Source organism: Triturus cristatus, chromosome 6, assembly GCF_964204655.1.
Source record: "Triturus cristatus chromosome 6, aTriCri1.1, whole genome shotgun sequence".
Lineage (NCBI taxonomy): Eukaryota > Metazoa > Chordata > Amphibia > Caudata > Salamandridae > Triturus > Triturus cristatus.
In genome coordinates, this window is record NC_140589.1 from 948,324,491 (window position 1) to 948,346,554 (window position 22,064).

The following is a 22,064-nucleotide window of genomic DNA, read 5'->3' on the forward strand; positions in this document are numbered from 1 at the left end:
TCTCAACTTCAATTTGTAATGTCAAGGGGCTAATTTTGAGTCTCAAAAATCTACCTGCTTTAATAATACAGTCTCTAACCCCTTTGGCCCATGATAAATCACTCTTCAAGATCTCGTTTATGCACCATTGGGAAACTTTACAGTCATCTTCTGATCCCTGACGCTGCCAAAATCTTACTAGGGCCGTACAGGCTGTTATGCTCCATGACGTAATGCCTGTTTCGAGCCTCACTGCCTGCACCATTGAGGTCTTAAGCAGCGCAAATAGGTTTTTCAGGGCTTTTCCTTCCTCAACATCCCAGCCACATCTACCACATCCCAGCCACATCTACGACATCCCAGCCACATCTACCATCTACAATTGTTATCAAAAATACTCTGGCTCGAGGCTGGTCAGACGGCGTAGTCTGTCATCCATGTTTAGGTGATGGGCGTAACATGTTCCACCCGCAATACCTCTGTTAACCCTGATTGTATTAAAAGATCAAAACTCTTGCCTTCAAAAAAACCACTTCAAACCCTTATGATCTCCCTAGGTGGACCAGTCCTCAGTCAGGTAGAAGTCATCAAACAAATTAAATCAGTTCAATTCACTTGTGTCTAAGCAAATAAAAATTAAAATTAAAATCAAACAATGCACTGACAAAAGGGAATTTAAAACGTAAAAACTAAGCATTGACAATGTCAAAATATGTTAAGCTATAATAGAGTTTGTGTTTATGTTTTCCATTATTATTGATGGCGAAGTGGTTATTACGATGATATATTTATTGAAAAATGTAAAAATCCCCATTGATGGCCCATGCGGATGAAATATGGCTGAAAACGTCTATGCACACAGAAGGTTTGCTGATGTTCAACTTAACTGTTAATTTTCAATGTTAACACCTAAATTACTATGAAGTACCATCATGAAAAATGTCACAATATTTAGGCAAATATCACTTTGCCTGTTACAATTGTTTTTCACATTCCACAGCTACACATTATGGAACAAAATGGTGGAACATCTGACATTGTTTCTATCATAAGGTTATTAAGCGTTCATTAAGAGTATGGCAAGAAGCCTCTAATCCTTTCGGGCCAATGAAGGCCTTGGCCTGTGGGCTCTGGGGAAGGACTGCCAACCATAATTAAGGATCCTGCCCAGGGCCGGACTGGGAACCCAAAGCAACGCTGGTAATTTTGCTGGACCTGCCCCCTACCCTATGAAGAGGGAGGCAAATGTGAAGCATTGCTTTTTTTTACTGTGGGCCGATATTGCAGCACTGCTGCAAAACCGACCCCCAGTAATAAAACCAGCCCCCACCAGTGCAAAATCAGCCCCCACCCTTCCAGTCTCCTAGAAGCGTGGGCCCGCTATGGCCATTACCGCCCTGACCCTGCCTTACTGGCAAGAATCACACAAACGTACGCATGGTCACTGGTGCATGGCGGCATCTATCGGGGGAATCCAGTGACAGAAGCCCCGCCCAGAAAAAGACAGGGGCATCACAACTGTCTCTGGCAAGCCTGTGGCTAATGGGCAGCCACATCAAGGGATTTTACCGGTGAGGCAGGCTGAGACGCCACTAGCAGAAACTCAGGAGCTCCCCCACCTCTATTTTGGAGGAGCATTATACCGGATCAGCTTTTTCTTCCACCCACTTCAGCATGCAGCATAGGGCAATGGATCAGCCCACTTCAGCGATTGGCCAACTTTACTGTGAGTGATGGCATTCTGTTCTTTCACAAAAAGCACATCCACACAAAATAGGGGCATATTATCAAGCACGGCGTTAAAATTATCGCCGCAGAGAATTCCAATAGAAGCCCATGTTGACACCAGAACATGGGCTTCTATGGGAATTCTCAAGGGCATATTATCAAGCCCGTTATCGCCGCTTTAGCAGCAGTTTTCTACCGCTAAAGCGGCGATAATTTTAACGCCGTTTCTTGATAATATGCCCCGTGGTTCTCTTCAAGACCATGGACTGCCACGGCAAAACGTGAGTTATGACTCCCGAAACTATTTGAGCTTTTAGCCAATTTAGGGGCATATTATCAAGAACGGCGTTAAAATTATTGCTGCTTTAGCGGCAGGAAACTGCCGCTAAAGCGGCGATAATGGGCTTGATAATATGCCCTTGATAATTCCAATAGAAGCCCATGTTCTGGTGTGAACATGCGCTTCTATTGGAATTCTAAAGGGCATATTATCAAGCCCATTATCGCCGCTTTAGCGGCAGTTTCCTGCCGCTAAAGCGGCGATAATTTTGTAACGCCGTTCTTGATAATATGTCCCCTTTTTAGGTCTCGCCTGACCCAGCGCATGCGCTGGTCTGGCGAGACTTTTGTGAGGGCTCAAAAAATGCTACCATGGCCAGCCTAGAGCTACAGTGCATGTGCGCGGGCGCGCGCTTAGGAGCAGAGGCTGGCAAACCTCGTCATGCTCATTAAGCGCCCGCGTTCACTTTCACTTTTGCCCGCGCTCACTTTCACAGCACCCCTTTGATGTTCTCGTTCAAAGAACATCAAACATCAAAGAACATGTTGTGTTAATGCTTTGCTGTGCCCGTTTGACTTACAATGTGCTTTCTCTTTCCACAAACTCGATGTTTGTGTTCCTTTATTTTGAGATGCTTTTAGTATTACGGTTTTGTGACTTAAAGAACATTAAGGAAATGTTACTGTGAAACTGGACAAAGTTCACAGTGTTTATTTCTGATCGCAGTGGCTGCTTCATGACCGTTGCACCATTCAGGGAGTCCTTTCGTAGGTGCTTTCATGAGGACATGATGAGAACGCTGGAAACCTTTGGCACATTCTCTTTAAAAGCACAGCATGTTGGCGACTGGTTAATCGATTAGACCTATGTAGCGCTTTAGATCTCAAAGCGCTATAGTGGGTGCAGCAGTTACAACTCATGAAATATGGGGTGCAACTCACAATGAGGGGGCAGGTTTGAGTGCACATTGGCTGCAATCAAACTCTTAAGATGATGGGATGTGTGTATCCATTATCAGCACTCAGTCTTCGCTAAGTGATCTTGTTTGTTTTGTTGTTGTGTTAATGCTTTGCTGCGCCCGTTTGACTTACAACGTGCTTTCTCTTTCCACAAACTCGATGTTTGTGTTCCTTTATTTTGAGATGCTTTTAGTATTACTGTCACACACACAACCACAACCACACACACAACCACACACACAACCACAACCACACACACAACCACAACCACATGCACAACCACACACACACAACCACACAACCACACACACAGACACAACCACACACACACAACCACTACCACTCACACAACCACACATACAACCACACACACAACCACACACAACCACACACACACAAACACACAACCACACACACACACAACCACATCCACAACCACACACACAACAACACAACCACACACACAACCACACACACAACCACACACAACCACACACACAACCACACACACAACCACAACCACACACACAACCACAACCACACACACAACCACACATACAACCACACCCACAACCACACACACACAACCACACACACACACAACCACACACACACACACACACACAACCACACACACAACCACACAAAGCATTGGCATAGCCAATAGGTCTCGCCTTTGGGACCTTATAAGTGTTTAGCCACACAAACGTTGATGTGGTTGCACCAAGGATATTGTGCTGCATAACTAAATACTTAGAAGGTCCCAAAAGCGAGACCTATTGGCTATGCCAATGCTTGTTTTTTTTTACATTGGCGAGTGTCCGGCAGCTTCTCAAAAATAAAGATTCTTAAAAGCTTTGAGAGACCAGAACAAGCATTCACAATGTCAAAAGACTGGAATCCAATGCCGAACCTTTTGGCATTGCCAACGCTTGCTTTTTGTGATGGTAGGTTGCCAGACCTAATGGTTTTTCCAATGCGTGTTTTGTGGTGGAGGGTTGGAATAATGCAGTTGTGATGTTAAACAGCTACATTTCGTCCCTAAATCTCATACAATCTCACTGTTTTGCTCATTAATCCGCAAGGCTGCTAATAATGTTGTAACGAGTCTAAATGTTATTCTGCTTTAACGGACCAAATAGATAAAATTGCGCAACTACATACAACACGCCATTCTGTTTGACAGCATAAGGTCTGTTGTTTATAGCTCCTAGTAATGAATTAAAACAGTGGAGCTCTTCATCTGGCGTTCTGAATGATAGTGTGCATGCAGGCAGAGGTCTGTGGCTGCAGTCTGACCCCTAGTGGCGAATTATTGTTAGGACGAATGAATACATTTAGTGCAGATGTCACAATGCTTGAGCACTGCCCCTCGTTCTCCCGCCTGTTAGATTCATCTATTGTTTTACATCTGCTGCATTCCACTATCAACGCCTAAATGAGCATGTTCGTAATATGCCCGTCATTCGAAGCAGTGGTCGCTATTGTTTCTCGCATTGAATTACGATGCTGTGACATACAGCCTCAAGTAGTATCGAGCTGTGAGAAGCTTTTTAGAGGTCGCAGTTGCAAACGTCATGCAGGGTTACTCCCTGGTTTTCTGTTATCGTTAGTACCACATTGAAGAAACATCTCCGCTGCAAATATATGACTGGTTTTGATTCCAGCAATGGAATTCGTTCTCACCAAATATCTGTGTAATTTTGTTTCCTGGTGACCTGCAGCAATGTAAGTGGATGGACAACCAACCTCCTACCTGCACAGAAGACTGTTTGTGCACAGAGGACAACTGCTAAAGGGGCGGAGGAACAGCAGCCTGGCAATTTCGTCTGTAGACTGGTAGCATGTGCCCGGTGTTGGCATTTGCAAAAAGAACAAATGATGGACGGAATGCTGAACAATGCCTAACTCTCACCCCCAGTACAGAGATCTGGGCCTAAATCCATTGTTTTTTTGCTCACCACACCAGTCCAGTTTGGACCCAGCCATATGCAAATAAGTCTTAACCCTGCTCCCCATGGGAACAATCCAGACTGAACTGCTTAGGCCAGTCTCCTTGGACCAGAAACAAGCATCCTGGGATTGGTTATGGGGTATTACCCCTCATCAGCCAAGATAGCTTGGCTTCGGTGGCATGGGGAGTCCGGACTGGGATGGCGTGGTGTGCAAGAAAATTATGGATTAAACCCACATCTGTGACTGGGGACGAATGTTTGATTCCGTCCATCATCTGTTATTTTTGCTTTTGTAGCCCTAAGTGGAAAAGGTATACCAGGTGGGGATCTCGTGCTCACTCTGCCACTGTATTCAAGCTAGTCTGGCTGATGAGAGGTGATGCAATGAAACCGGTCCCGGGATGCTTGTTTCCATTCCATGGCGAGCAGGGTTAAGAAGGATTTGCATAGGGCTGGGTCCAAACTGGAAAACCATGGATTAAACTCAGATCTGTGACTGGGGGGCGAATGCTTGATTTTTTCAGCATTCTGTCCATCATCTGTTCTTTTTGCTTTTGTTGCCCTAAGTGGGAAGGGTATGCCAGGTCGGGATCCTGTGCTCACTGTGCCACTGTATTCAAGCTAGCGTGGCCGATGAGAGGTGAGACAATGAGACCGGTCCCAGGATGCTTGTTTGTGGTTCAGGGGGAGCAGGGTTAAGAATGATTTGCATAGGGCTGGGTTCAAACTGGTAAACAATTGATTAAACCCAGATCTGTGACTGGAGGTGAATGTTTTTTTTTTTCACATTTCGTCCATCATCTCTTCTTTTTGCTGTTGGCATTTATCACTACGGCTGCCAGAAGAATGTATGACATTACAACACATACATTTACAACGCATGCCTTTACAAAGCAGTTTGTACATTGCAACATCCTTTACAACGCATACATTTACATCGCATGCCACTACAACAAATTTTTTAAAACTACATTTACAACGCATTCCATTACATCGCATTATATCTTTACATTGCATTTAAGGTAAATGTTGGATAGTGTAGGGGTAAAAATTACTATTCTAACTCCAGGGGGTGCAACAGTAGGGTAAGTGGTGGATAGTGTAGGGATAAAAATTACTATTCTAACTCCAGGGGGTGCAACACTAGGGTAAGTGTTGGATAGTGTAGGGGTACTATGCGTTGTAATGGTATGCGTTGTAATGACATGCGATGTAATGCCTGCGTTGTAGTGACATGCGTTGTAGTGTCATGCGTTGTAGTGACATGCGTTGTAAAGAATGTTGCGATGTAATGACTGCGTTGTAAATGTAGTGCGATGTAATGACTGTGTTGTAAAGTTTGTTTCCCCTGCCAGAACACCAAGCAGCTCTTATCTTTCATTTAATAATTAATTGTTATCAGGAACCATTTCAAAAATTGAAGGAAATGAAGACTACAATTCACAGAATACACTACATTGTTTAATGAAAGCTCATAAATGCAAGTATGGTGTCTTTAGTAAATGGAATGGTTGAATTCGCCTAAGTGTAAGTCATTTCTCTGGGTACCCATAGGAGATCCCAGTCATGCAAGTGCAGCAATGCTAACCAGAGGCAATGGGATGTACATATTGTATACATAAAGCATACAATTGTAAATTATGTGTTTTATATTTATTTATATATTTGGCACGCAAAGGTCTCTGCCGTGTAAGACTGTGCATGCTTCACAGCAACAATTATTATTTATTTGCAGAAGGAGACATGTCTTATATAGTTACACACATCTCCCTGGTTTAGTCAATCAGCCTTGAATGGTCATATAACGTATTGTATGCACCTTTAGTGAGGCACACAACACAGCACACTTTCTACTTATGTTTTTGAAGCATTTTTCAAAATCATTTGTTTTTGTGTTTGGGTGGTTCCTTTCTACTGCAGGGTCGCCATGAGCAACTCTGACCATTGGGTTTTGGGAGCAGAGTGGGAGAGGGGTCTGCTATTGCTTGGCTTAGAGAGTCCAATACATATATGAAAAAAAGACTCTTCACAATTAAAGTTACAGTGCATTTCTTTTCAATATGATTTTTGCAAAGCATTTCACTTTAGCACATTAAATTATACCATTGCATTAAGTGGATTTTGTTAGAAGTGACAGATTCTAACCATGAACTTAAAAATATTCATGCCCTGACCTCCCTAACAAAGATGCTATTAGTGAAACAAGAGTAACGCTGTCTTTTGTCCCTTTTACCTGGCCTAGCTTGTTATCAAAGATGAAGCAATATTATAGTTTTTTTGCTTTTATGCAGCACTCATCCAAAACTGATGTGTTTCAAGGTGCTCTCATGTGATATAGAAGGAACAGGAGTCACTGTGAAAAACACAATTGCCTAGTATCACACATTGTCATCAAGTGGAAGCGGGGATTGATGCAAGATTTTTGTGCAATTCAGGCACTACATGGTTATCTCATTTTCTCTCCCATTTTTTCAATTAAAGCTTAATGATGTGTGTTTAATCCCTTGAGGTGCTAAAACTGTGAATTGTGTTAAATACATCCAGACAATACATGTTTCATAGGGATTGGTGGTAGTAGTGTTAGGTGAGGGCGATGCTTTAAGGCAGACACTAAAATGAAAACCAGACCACCCACCCTTGGTCAGTGCATTGAGACCATTTGCTCCACGCAGCTAAAAGTCTTTATTCATTGTCATCCATTCTTGAAAAAATGTATCAACTTACTTCTCACCGTCCAACTATTAATTAATTGAGCCATGCAATCTTGTCTCCAATCTCCATCCATCCATTAAATGATTGGACAAGGTTTGATAACAAAAATGTTACATAAAATGCCCAATATTTGCAATATGGGCAAATGTCTTGGTGTGAGACCCCCCAAACTCTCCTTGCATTGGTCAGGCTCACTCGCTGCATTCTCCTGCTACATGAAGTGTGGGGGCTGGTCTGTCAACATTTGTCAGGTCTGCTTTTGGTTTCCAGTCCTGCCCTTCTCAAAACTTTTTCTGTGCTGTGTGTCTTGTGAGGCCAAAAATCTATACATATTGGAGGCAGGTTAATCATATGAGGCAGCATTGAGTAGGTATCTGACAGTTCTTAGTGTCTTGGGACAATTGTCTAATGGTGGCCTCTCTTGAAGAAACTCTCAGAAGCTGCAGCGTAGCGTTGATCTAGTGCATAGTAGTCGTTTTCCATTAATGTTGTCAGTTTGCTCTTGGATTCTTCAGACAGTCATGCATCTGTTGAGTACATAATTTTATATTAATTTCCAAGAACGTTCTAAAGGCATGTGGGTCGGATCACAAAACATTCATTTTAGTGTGGCATTATTTTATGTTCTTCAGGGTGAGTTAAGGAAGTTCTTGCTCCAAATACCTTTTATCATCTTATTATGAAAAAAAGATTCTGGTGGTGGTAATGTTTGACAAGAACGTTTGTACATATTTATTGTGGGATATTCAGTTGTGGTGGTGATGTGTGCTGTTGTGTTCTGTGTCACTTTTGAATTGTGCCACAATCAAGGAACATGGGTTCCTAATTTAAAATCATATGGAGAAATATTAGTATAACTTAAGTTTAATGACAAACATAAAAAAGAAATAACATATATTGAAACTCAAAAGTTTTTTGAGAATTGTTTTTAGAAGGTGCCACTGAGGAAAAACCTCCTTGTTGCTCAAAAATGTGACACAACCATATTAATATATATTATATAGTAGTTTCACATCAAGTTTCTTTAAGCATGACCCTATAAAAGATAATAATAAATGAGCAGGATTCATAAGAACAGTTGATGGCATTCCTATCCCTTGAAAATGTGGGATATATTCAGGACGCAGGATAGACAGAGGCGAGGGCGTAATAGAGAAACAATAAAGAGGGACTGGGAAGAAGTTTGGAAAGTAAAGCTGCTGGAGGAGCTCTGGAAGGGGTGGGCCAACTGGATGCAAGGCCTTAATTTACAAAATGATAAGGATCAAGTGGGCACGCGGTGAGAGCTTGGTCCCGGATAGGCAATACAATTGCCACCCTTTTGCGCAAAGATGGTAACGATTCTGAAAACTGGCATCTTCTAAAAACAATTCTCAAACCAATTTTCAGCTTGATTATGTTATTTCTTTTTTGAGATTTAGTATTACATTTTTTCGTGAAACAGTGTTTACAACGCTGATAATACCACGCGGGTAGGTTACAACGCGGACGTTACATCGTCCGTGTTGTTACCATGCATGGCATTACATCGCAAGTCGTTTCTATGACTTGCTCTAGATGGCGCACAACACCAGGAAATGTGTTGGTTTTTAAATCCAACGCATTCCCTGCTGTTGCGCTAACTGAAGTAGGAATTGTAATTTATACTATTCCTAAGTCCAGCGCGCCATCTAGCGCAAGTCGTAGAAACACGCCATGCGTGGTAAAAACGCGGACGATGTAACGTCCGCGTTGTAATCTACTGCGGGGTAATGGATGGCAAAGTAACGTCATACATTACATTTTCTGATATTATACTAATTAGGAACCCAAGTTCCTTGAAATGTTTTACCCTAGGTCGCTAGTAATTTCAGGGTCACCCTTGTTGTTTATTACACATTTTTGTGCTGTATTGTTGCAGTAAGATATTGTTGTATTGTACAGCCTTATTGGCAGCTTTACTGTGAAATTATCAACATTTCAAATCAACTTTTGAAAGCTACTGCAATTAGGGAAAATGGAGTGCAGACATCCGCATTAGTATGATGAAATTTTAATAAGCACATTTTTAGGTCTCCCTGAAGTGAACATAAATGGAGTATGAATTCTTATATTACTTTCCCCCACAAAAAGATGGTATTTATTTATTATGTTTTATAAAGCGTGATCATGACCAGCACGATATCAGAGCGCTGTACAACGAGCCAGATGAAGAAGGTTGCAGTACATTAAAACACCTGCCACATATGATATTCGGTACAAAATTCTCGGAGCAAGGTATAAAACAATACACTACTGATGCAAAATAAGGAACGCTGTACGTAGAGTTCATAGCGCAAAGTATAGAACAATAGAATGCAGTATAAAATAGAGTGGGGAATCACATTTTCAAAATTGTTCTCTTAAGGCACATGCTTTTCTAGTAGTATGGCTTCAACTTCCTTCTAGAAAAGCCTGAGTGAGGTAATTGCTCTCATTGAGGGTGGTAGGGAGTTCCATATTTTTGGACCAGATCCAGCAAAAGTGCAGCCGTGTGTTTTCCTTTTTTAAATCTGGGCGGTTCCACTATTAGGGATTTAACACTTCTTAAATCCCTTCTGCCTCCTCAAAGCTTGATCCTATTTGCCATGTATTGAGGACGAGAGTTATGAAGAGCTTTGTGTGTTATGTCTTCAGTTGTATACTAGCTTTCAACTGGGAGCCAGTTGCGGGTTCTGAGTGATGGTGAGTTGTGGTCTTACCGACATGTAATTGTTAACAATCTTGCTGCTGCATTTATTGTTGCTTTCATTGGGGCTAGGCTGAAAAGACCTATGACTGTGGCATTCCCATAATCCAGTCGTAAGAGCACTAGCGATTGAACCACTGTTTTTACGGTCACCTAGCTGTATGAAGTATTTTAGTTTTCTTAGCAGATGTAAGTTAGCACTTTTTGTTGCAGCTTGTATGTGGGCTTGCATGTTAAAATTAGAGTCTAGTGCAGGGGTCTTCAAACTGTGGGGCGCGACCCCCAGGGGGGCCGTGGAGTGATGCAAAGGGGGTCGCGCCTTCCCAGTCACACTTCTGCCCAGGCCCAAGGGCTTCAGCCCCCCCCGCCCCCCACACTTCCCCGTCCTGTGTCTCAGCCAGGCTGCTGCAGTGAAACTTGAGCTGCTGGGGGCTCAGCTGGGCAGTGTCTGGATTCCTATCTCCGGCACCCCTGTGTTTTTTCACAGGTCTTTAAAGACCATTTAACATGCCTTTGTAAACTGGTTACAGAGGCTTAGGTTTTTTTGCTGGTTCCAGTACCCCCTGGGTCCCCACTGTGCCTATTCCTTACATTTGGATTTTACATTCACTGCCGTAGTGTGAGAATGCATTTCATGGAAAGGAATACAAAGTTGGCTTCCTGGGGGCGTTGTGCTTTTGAAGCACCTGCTGCAGCGTTTCTTTCCCCGGCAATTACCAGGCCTCACATAAATGTCAAGATAACTTGTGTGATTAATTATCTTCCTGGAGCAAGATCAGCATTTTGTTTAGTTGAGGTTTTGACTTAGGTGAAGTTAGTGCAGAGGGTTAATATGCCTGCTGCAAAGAACGTGTACCAAGTAGATTACAGAGTGCATATGATGTGAAGAGATCAGCAGGTTACTGCTTTCAAAAGAGACATCCTTTTGTTACTTGCAATTTATAACTTAAAGTCCTAATATAGAATAGTGAGCTATTAACTTTCATCCTAGAACAGCATGCACACTACAAAGAATACCTTATTAGACCATTGATTAATGTTGCAAAAAGGGTTAATTTGGCTAGAAATCAATTCTTATTATTAAAGGAAACTCCCAACTATGCTGTTTCTTTTTCGACTCTGAGTTTGTGCTTCTCCACACCAAGCACTCTTGAACTATACTGCCTACCAGTATGGATGACATGTGACTCCTATACTTTTAGTCCTTTTGCTTATGTAACATTTCCTATACACTGATTTACACACTTATGATTGATTGTCTCTGTGTAATGTGTGTGTGATGCAAAGTGCTCGGACACCCTACACTGGTATGAGTGGCACTATATAACTAATTCAATGCATCTGAGAGTGTGGGGTTATGGAGACTTGGTCACTGTTAAAGGGTGCTAGTGAGAGAATCCGTGGTGGGGGTGGTCATTGGGGGGGCACCAACAAACATTGTCGCACAGGGCACCACCAGCACTAAAGCCGGCCCTGGGAAGTATGCACAGATAAGCGCTGAAAATACCGCTTTAGGTGACTGCTTTTTTTTGTACCGACTGGGCCATCAAAATAATCTGCTGGTAACCCTAACCATAGGACTGGAAGTTTGTTGCAGGATCAGCACATTATTCATTTCCTTCATCCTCGATCCCCGATTAATGCCGCAATAGTTTAACTTAGATCTTAAAGTCTACGCCCCGTCAATAACATGCTGAGTTACTTCATGGGTCTGGGAATGCACACTGCATTCAGACAACTCATTCCTCATTCTCGCCCTTTATTGTCACGCTCACCTTGCACTCACAGTGATCACAATGCACTCACACTGATCACCATGCACTTGCACCATTCACCCGCTCACCTTGCACTCACAGTGATCACTCTGCACTCAAAATGCACTTGTCCTGCTCACACTATACCTCAACCCGCAGTCACACGAGTACACTACTCATCCTGCACTCATGTGACACTTCACTCACCTGTCCCCCTCACTACTCAATATGCAACTCACTCAAACAAGCCCATCAGTAATCATACATTCATTCATCCCATTCTGAACTTGCATCCGCACCCAAAATGAGAGAGGACAGCAAGGGAGTGAGAGAATTTGATTGAAGAGGTCAGGGATGAGGAGAAATGTGAATTGCCGAAGAGAAGTGTGGACACGCAAGAAGTGAGTGTGATCCAAAGGTGAGGGCTTCTGTTAGAACAAAGGGGAGATGTGAAAGAGGAATGGGGGGACTGGAGAGGTGTAAGATACAAATAGACAAAAATTTGAATGAAGAGACGAGGTGAATGAGAAGTGCTGAGGGGCACGGGAGGTGACAGGGCCAGAGAGGCCATGAGATAAATGTGAGAGACTGTTAGAGATGAGGGCAGTGAAAGGACAGAATGGCAAGAGGTGATTAAAGGTGAAGTGAGAGGTTGAATGGGGAGAGTTCAGAAGTTGTAAAAAGGGGTGAAAGAAAATGACCTGCAAAGTGAGAGAGGGATCCGGGGTTAGGAGAGAAGAGAGGGATGGAAGGGAGGGGGTGAGAGGAAAGCTGCATGGGTAAACGGCTTAACTCTACACAAAACCGCCAGGGTTTTAAGGGACCCCTGCTTCTTCCGGTCAGGGCCAGGTGAGCTTCTAATGTGGCAGCACGTATTGCTGCAGAGTGGAAGGCCCTTCACAAAGGATGACTTGAAATCTTTCTGATGATAATTGCTGTATTTTGGTTATAAATGGGTACTGATTGGGTGAAATCTTTCCTCAGCGTTACTGTGTGTAACAAATATCAAAATAATGAAGCAATGCTATCCCAAAATACGCGGCATCACATAACCTCATTTACATTTTCATCCCACGCAATTTAGTCAACAGGTTTAGACATTTTTGTCAGGAGGGGGTCCTTACGCCTCAAAATGTTGACAGGGGGGTCTCGGCATCCAAAAGTTTGAAGACCTCTGGTCTAGTGTGATGCCTAGTGATTTTATGGAGTCGCTGATGGTTGGATTGCAGTTTAGCGATTATTGTCATCCCCCGAACAGAAGATGCAATGAGGTGGTTATGTTGTGCAGGACCTGCCTCATTGAGGCCCCAACCCTGGAAACCTGCAGTAACAAGCGGACAAATCAAGAGCAAGGATCCACTCATATATATGAACAGAAGAGGTTATATTCAGCAGTTAGACTATACTTATAAGGCCGTGGCCATTAATGCCAGCAGGTTCTTCGCCCACTCGTTTCTATTTTTGCCCCAGACTCTTTTTTTTGTCCATGGTGATTCTCTGTTTGGAAATATTCCTGCCTTTCCTAGTGCCCTCAGGGCTATCCATCTTTTGGGTGCTGGACTTCATTCTCATTGTATCTTTTTCTGCTTTGGCCTTTAGCTTAATTGGCAGATTTTTCTGGGGCAGTGTCTGGTTACAAGTGTTCAGTGCTCTTCAGGCATAGATGCTATCGGAATAGATCATCCTTATGCTTGGGAATCCACAAGGGTGGTCACAAACCGACCCCCACTTCCAGTCCTCGACAGTAAATTTCTGTCGGTCCATAAGAGCTAATGAGTCCATTCTAAAGAAATGGAGAGTATTTAGAAAATATGTGCAGTATCTATTCCAGCCAATATGATTCCTGAACACATGTTAATACTGACAACAAGGAACCTGATCCAAGACCCTTGTACTCTGGTAGACAGCACTATCTGGATTCTAATCATGATGCAGACTTAAAGAAACCTTATCCAAGATTCAGACTGCGCTACAACCAAAGCTTACAAATAAAAAGCCTTTGGATTGCTACAGGAAATGGAAAACTGAATTGCCATCTCTGTAATCAAGCAAATGAATCCTTAGAATGTATTATCCATATTTGGCATGTACTATTGCAAATTCGTAAAATGTACTTATGGCTGCTAAATCAAGAACTGTTAAGGACGTCATTTTATTCTGTTTTCAGGGACAATCAAATCAGCTTATCATTTGTCTAATGACATTTTCAACTCTCAGTTACAATTATTTAGCATCTTCATGAGATACATTAATATCACATTAATATCCTTGCTCTAGATATTTCTTATGTTTCCATTTTATCTAATCAAATGTAGTTTTATTCTGTTACTTGTGTTGATCATTTATTGTGGATGGTTTGCAATTAATCTATACAATAAAATTTGTACCAGCGCCATACAAACTAAAAACATTGAAGAGGGGTTGCAACTTGTACATATGTATACATCTATAGGGTCTGATTCACAAAAGTAAACTTACACTTTTATATAAGTTTACAATTGTTTGATACTCATAAAGGGACTTATGAGTAGTATCTTTACGAATGTGAAATCTATGTGCATAAAAAGACATGCTTTGATGTGTGTAGAACTCTGCACTCGTAAAGCTACTACTTGTTAAATTCCTCTGTGTACAACAAACAATCATAAACGTATACAGAAGTGTAAGTTTAACTTCGTGAATCAGGCCCTTGGTCTTTTAACTCTCATAGTGGGTGAGCGGGGGAACATAATGGGAGATATGGGGAAATAGGCAGAGGGCGAGTCTTAGTAGATTTATTGGAGGTGGAACAAAAATGTGGTTATGCCAAATTGTGTGAGCAGCCCATACCTAAACAACATCAAAGGCTGGAGCACCCACACTGGTGTATCAGTCTTAAGGTCAATATTAAAAAAAACATACCTACTTCCTTCATCTTTCATTGTACATTTCGTTTTTAGTGCTAGGATCTAGCTCCCCCTCACTGGCAAACATTCTCGTTTGATCTCTGTTTCTGCTCTTCAATCAATCAGTCAATCAATCAGGGATTTATAGAGCGCACTACTCACCCGTGAGGGTCTCAAGGCGCTGGGGGGATGGATGGCTGTTGCCAAGACCTAGATTGTTTATTTTCTGTACTGTATGGTTGATCATGAAAATGCCAATAAAGAACAAATGGTAAAGAAAAGAATTGCACACTTCCAATGCTCATAAGAAAAGCTGCTAATGCATTGAAATGTAAGTTAACTGAGAGACAATTAGGCAAGAGGAGGAAGTGTGTATAATGCAGCACACTATAGTGGGCGGTAGGTCATGGGTCCTCTAGCATAAAAGATAATATCATTAAAAAAACAAAAAACCGAGACAGCATTCTGCACAAATGCTTTCATCATAATAGGTTAGTCATTGATACATTTGACATTGAATAGCTCTTCATTTTCCTACAGACATATCAGCTAGTAAACTTAAATGAAAAACACTGTGATTGCTTGCAGAATAGTGGTAGTCATTACTTTTTTCTTTCTTTTTTGCTTTCTAGGATATAAATGAGTGCATTCTTGAGAACTATGCAGAGTGTTCCAATCCCAGATTATTTTACATCATACCCTACTTTTGTGGGCAGCATCCAAAATGCAGGTGAGTGTTGAATACTACTACATTGGGGGGTGTACACTCAAAGAAGAACTCCCTTGTAAATAAAAAAAATACCCATTCCCTTCACCAATCTTTTTTCTGTACTCATTTGTCTTGCTTTTGTAAAGTATTTTAAGTAATCATACAATAAAGTTCATTCATTCATTGTCTTCAACCATAAGGTTAATATTGCATAAATTGGCTACAAAAACTGCCTGAAAGCTGCCATTTGCGCCCCCTTTAAACTGTCTGACGTGTAATACATCCATAGCATGGATCATGCACCTCCAACTCTAGTACATATTTTTTGGGAAGAAAGCAGTATTTGCTTTGAGTTCACTTTAAATATCAGATACCTGTTATAAGAGAACCACAGATGATTCGGTGCACATCCCCCCTGTATCCAGGCTACATCCTGGTGAACATGGGTTCCAGGGATGTCATTCCATTTCCATTCTCTTACACCCATAAAGGACTAACTGAATGGTGAGTAGGGATAAAAGGGAAAAGGCCAACTGTTGACCTTGTCCCGAGGGACCCCAAGTTCTGACTTCCACAAGACCGAAGACCTTGTCCCACAGACTTTCAGAAGACAACTCTCAGAGAAAGACAGAACAACCCTCTCTTGAGATATTGTTCACTAAAAGTGAGGGGAATAACCCATGAGTGACCACCACTCTTCCCCTAAGGTTTGTGTCAGGCAATGGTGGTAGTAGATCAGAGAAATCCTGAAAAGGAATACAAGGAGATTTCAGATGGTCAACTGGGAAGACATAAAACATGTCCACTCTCCCCATATAGTTCACTTACTAATGGCGTGTCTTCAGCGATGTACAAGGCCAGAAGTTTTCTTCAGAATGTAATGTAGACCAATAATTTAGTCTTTAGATTTCACCAGGCCGCTTTGGGGGTTTGATGGGAAAAGCTCCAAATATAGGAAAAGGAGGGTTTCCTTCACACTCATCAACATGCACACCGGGATCATAGGTAGGGCGAAGGGCTTTAGAGTGAAATGGAAAAGGCCATAGGACCTCAGGGTTATGGTATAGCGTGGCTGTGAGAGTGGCTCTATACTGAGGTAAGCTGGATGTTAGGCACACACTTAGAAACCAAACTATAAAGACAAGTCCCGCTGGCCGGCTCTACCAATGGCCAAGAAAGAGCGGAGCAGCCAAGACTTGTCAGTCACCTTAATGATGGTGTCGTGTTGGCCGGCTCTTGTCAATTGTTAAAAGAGCGGAGCAACAACGAACACCTGCACTGCACTAATTTTCCGGACGGGAGCGGAGCAGCTGAGGTTTCCCCACCTCCCAGGCAACGCGCTGCGCTGACTGGCTCCAAAATAAAAATGAGAGCGGAGCAGCAACAAAACGCTTACCTGAGGAGAGGGTGCGCCACACTGGCCAGCTCCGGTCAGGACAAGGCAGGCAATGGAGCAAATGCTCCCGGGGGGGGTAACAAAGGAAAGTCGGCAGCCGCGGAAGTAAATAATTGCAGCGTAGCCAAACTCTAGCGGAAGAGCTGGAACAAATATTCGTCAGAAATAGAGTCTCAAGAAAAAGGTTTCGCAACAACGCGAACCAGGAACGGGGCTGAACAGGGCTGAAGTAGGTCCTTAGTTCAGAGAGTCACACAACGACGAGCTGAGAGTAGGGGGCGTGGTCACCAGTCGAAAGACGGATCAGTAAGCCAAGCACTGATTCGTGGGTGCAACTTCATTTTAAGGAAGTCAGGGAACGTCTCTAAATTGCTTTCTTTCATGGTGGTCTAGGGATCCTCTCAAAAGTAGACGCCCCCCCAATGAACAAATGAGGAAGTGGAACATGTTTCAATGTTACAACTCTTCTTTAGGACTCTGTGTGAGCTAACGGGGAATCCTAACACCAACATCACACGTGTCCTCAAAAACTCCTACTTTCGATATTTCTTTGGTTCATTTATATTTCACTGGAATGCTTCACAACCTGTGTACAAAATTCTGCTCCTCTTTTTATCAAGTGTATATAGTACCAACTACTAGCAATAAAATGTTAATTTTTCTTTTAGCAAAATCATATTCTGGGGCACAGAATGATCAATGATCTATTTTGATCGAAAAAAGAACTGCCATTGTTTAGTTTGTTGGATAGGATTGAAAAATAACATTGACACCATTGATGGCTTCATCTTTGATTTATCAGACATTACAATATGTAGCGTGTCACTTCCTTACTCTGTAGAACCAATTCAGCGCACCAGATATGACTTTATTGGGTTAATAGCTGCTTTTATGGTACTTCAATTTCTGATATGTATGTATGTATGTATGTTTCCAGGGTTTAGGGAATCATGTGTTTTTTTCTATCCCTCACTACCAGGTTTCACTTGTCAATAAGGGACAGATAAAAAGGACATTACACCATCCATTCAATGTACACTGGGCAGTGTGATACCCTTCCTCTCAAGGACCCTTCTCTGTCAGGCTGTCAGACAAAGCTTTCTGTCAATGGGGGCTCCATCAATGGAAAGCTTATGTTCCACCTGTCTCTAAATAAGAAAGGCAGACCAAGAGTTTGGTGGAATGGGTACTCATTTACGTTTGCAATTGTGTACCTCTCAATCAGGTCTTTAATCTTCTCCCTACATACCGACCTCCCGCATCCAGAGTCAGCAATTGCTGTAAGTCCAGCTGTTGCTTTTTGCATCTAATTTATGCATTATGATCATTCATGCATTTGATCAGCACCAACAATCGCTCTTAAACTTTCCTATGTATTAAAAACATTGATAGCACATTCAATGTAGGAGAGATAGTGTTACTCTGTGCTTTTGTTTAGGGAAAGTAAACTCAGGTGAACTGTTTTAGAAAATTTGATCTGCCCTACAAAGCATACCACAATTAAATATGATATAAAATGATTTCATACATTCTAAAAATAGTAAGCTGATAATGAGTGAATGACAACGTAATGATTGTTATGTTCACTTAATTGATTAAATGCAGTATTAGCATATATAGTACTTCCTAGCTGAATCAAGGAACTAAAATGTGAGACTGGTGTCTTGATTTAACTACTTTAAACATACTATATCCCTGAATTGGCTGTTTTTGTATTTAAAGAGAGCCGGGTGAATGGGCCTTCGAAAGAGCAAAACAGAATGTGAATGAAAACTTTTTGCTTGTGGGGATCCTCGAGGAGCTGGAAGATGTCCTTCTTCTATTGGAAAGATACTTACCTCATTACTTCAAAGATGTCCTCAGCATCTACAAAAATCCAGGTATGTTTTGCTATAATTGAGGTGTTCATCACATGCTTGGTAGTATATGCACTGATGCCTGTTGCTGCCATGACATGACTGAGCACAACAATCCACACAATATAATGACACCCATCTGGTCATTCGCACACACCACCAAAACATATCCAACACAGACCTCCCTGCAAATCCTACACGTCTACAACCAAGCACTCCTTCTTGGAGTACTGTGAGGCTACGCATCCTTTAATTCATTTATGTGCTTCATCAGGTATAGGATTCATCTAAGTACAAGGCTTAAGCTTTACTGTGCGGTGTGTTTACATCGATTAATTACTTACTATCTCCCTAAGCCTTGAAGAAAATAGTAATGGCGATCTTGATTGGTGATTTCTGCTGAGAGTTGTGTTTCTTATTACTATAAAAGCATGGGGTTAGGCTTTGAGTTCAAGGACCATATAAGTGAAGCTGGAAGGTGAACATTTACATTGTGTTGGGATATGATCTGCATTAATGTTTACTTTCATTATTCACATTAGATCTGACAATATCAACCATATAGCGTAAGAAAAACTGCAGAGGTGACAACATTCCAGAAGAACAGTTAGACATATACTTTATTCATTAATACATTTCCTCTGTTATGCACCAATATTTAATTTGCTGACACTTCCCAGCACATCACTCTGACTTCCACCCACCAGGGTCTCTCTCTCTACTGGCAAACCTCTACTGTACAAAGGAATCAGTGAGAATGATAGGGGAAAACGAAGGAGAAGCAGGTCCACTTATGCAATGGAATGGGCGATAACGTGGCACTCCTGATGGCAATAGATACAGATGCCATAAAATAAACGGAGGAGGGCTTACATCAGTGTTTCTTAACCTTTTGACTTTTATGGACCCCCACTTAATCATTTCTGAAAACGGGCGACCACCACAGAATCATTATTGGAATCTGTGGACCCCCACTGATTCATTACTGGAAGCCGGGTACTCTGGCTTATGCAATTTGGATAATTTGAACCTCAAAACAATTCACAAAAATACAGAAACAAGCATTCATCAAACAAATACACAATGATGAAATATTTGATCTAATTCGCAAACAGTTATAAAAACGAAATGTTCATTTTAAAAACAAGGTTAGGTCTTTTCTAAGTTCAACTAAGGCCCCCATTTGTGCATAGTATATTCTTTTTGATGCATTTGTACTGCTCCCACCAATTAATCTGAGGATGCAAACGTAATTTTTAGCCTCCAATTGCACATTCTTTCACATTTACTTAATGCTTTAATATTTAATTTTTTTTATTTTACTTCTCATCATCAAGATCATCTTTATTTCGGCAATTTGCCTTAAAAAGAATACAAAATTAGACATATACAAGAACAGACCATACATTATATAGTAATATATCATTGCATTTCATTAAATGTTCATCAGACCCCTTCTCTTATTCCACATTGCTAATTGAAATTGGGAGACTGCGAAAACTATGCATTCAGATGTATCTGTCTTAAAAATTCTAAAAGCATGGCTACACTGTCGAAAGCCCATATTTTTGCAGACAGGTACCAACCAATATTTCTTTGCTTTGGTATATACAGGGCAAAAAAACAGAACATGGAGCTCGTCCTCTTTGTCACAGCTGCAGCCGGGGCAAGCCCTGGTTGAGTTGTGTGACCAATTACCAGTGAAAGCTCTCAAAGGTAGAGTACCATATCTCCATTGGAGGTATAATTTTCTTGATGAGATGGGATAAATAATATCCATAAAGTTCTCAAATTGATAAAAATCCTTAAAACTTAGAAAAGATTTGGTTAAAACTCCAATATTGGGAGCAGACTGTGCTCTTGTAAGTTGCTCAGCCGCATAGATCTTGGTGAGGAGCTTCCGCGGGATCACCTGACAACTCCTTTCAGGGTCATACCACATATCATGCAAACCAAGTTTGGCAAACTGGGATTTTAAAAACATAAACCAAGGGATTTTTAGTAAACCACTACAAGACAATATTTCCTTCAACTCTGCTCTGTAGTACGAAAGTTTGGGCGCTGTCCACAACCTGTGCCAATACCTGAGGGGTTTCAGAGCTAATTCATCATCGATGGACCTCAGACCCAAATCCATCATCAAAGGTTGCAGCGGAGTGCTTTGCGGAAGTGTTAATAGCTGCCTGATGAACTTGTTTTCTATTTTAAGAAATTCTGACCCTGTTGAGTGCCCCCATAGCTCCGCACCATACAAAATTGCAGCCCTCGCCTGACTCTTATAGATCTCCAGCGGAGGTTTGATGGGTTTATATGTGGAGACATTAGAGAGCCTAAGGATACCCCCTGTGTACTGGGTTAATTTCAGTTGCGCTTTAGCTTGTTGTGGGGCCCAGATAAGACTTTCACTTAGGGTTACTCCCAGGTATTCAAAGGTTTTAACCTTTTCCAGACTTACTGAGTCTAATTTGGGATTCGGGCGTGTAGAGGGCGAGGGATTAAAGACCATGTACTTTGTTTTGTTAACGTTAATTTCCAGGCCACGACCTCTACAAAAGTCCTCGAAACTGTCGAGCACACGCTGGATTCCCATTGGTGACTTAGAAAGAAGCAGAGTGTCATCCGCGAACATAATCGCCGGCACCCTGCTACCTGCCAAAATTGGGGCATCGTTGTTAGGGGCACTGTTAAGATGGGAAATCACACCATTGACATATAGGCAGAACAGGGTAGGCGCTAATACGCACCCCTGCCTGACCCCTCTGTCAATGGGGAACTTAGATGACAGTGCCCCATTCTTCCCACAACGAACCCGGGCAAAATTCCCCTCATGCAGCTTCATCAGTATTTCCAGGATTGGTAGTGGGACACCCAAGCTAAGCAACACAGTCCAAAGTTTTCCCCGGGGTACCAAGTCAAAGGCGGAGCGGAGGTCCACGAATACCATGTAGAGGCTGCCACCCTCTATCTTTGCCGTTTTCCAGAATAGTAAAAGCAGGCGAAAGATTTGATCCATGGTAGAGGTATTCCTCCTAAACCCCGCTTGGTAGTGGCTCAATATAGCATTCTCCTCCATCCAGTCCTGTAGTCGGTTGAGGATGAGCCGCGCAAAAATTTTTTGCGGGACATCTATGAGGCTGATGGGCC

At 42.1% G+C, this 22,064-nt stretch overlaps 1 protein-coding gene across 1 annotated transcript in view; it reads left to right on the forward strand.

Annotated features, from left to right (window-relative positions):
* UST (uronyl 2-sulfotransferase) overlaps window positions 1-22,064 on the forward strand; it is a 954,023-nt gene that overhangs the window by 799,501 nt on the left and 132,458 nt on the right. Inside the window, exons 6-7 of the mRNA XM_085611639.1 lie at window positions 15,592-15,689; window positions 18,787-18,944. Of these exons, the coding sequence (XP_085467765.1) occupies window positions 15,592-15,689; window positions 18,787-18,944 (256 nt within the window). The remainder of the gene's footprint in view (window positions 1-15,591; window positions 15,690-18,786; window positions 18,945-22,064) is intronic.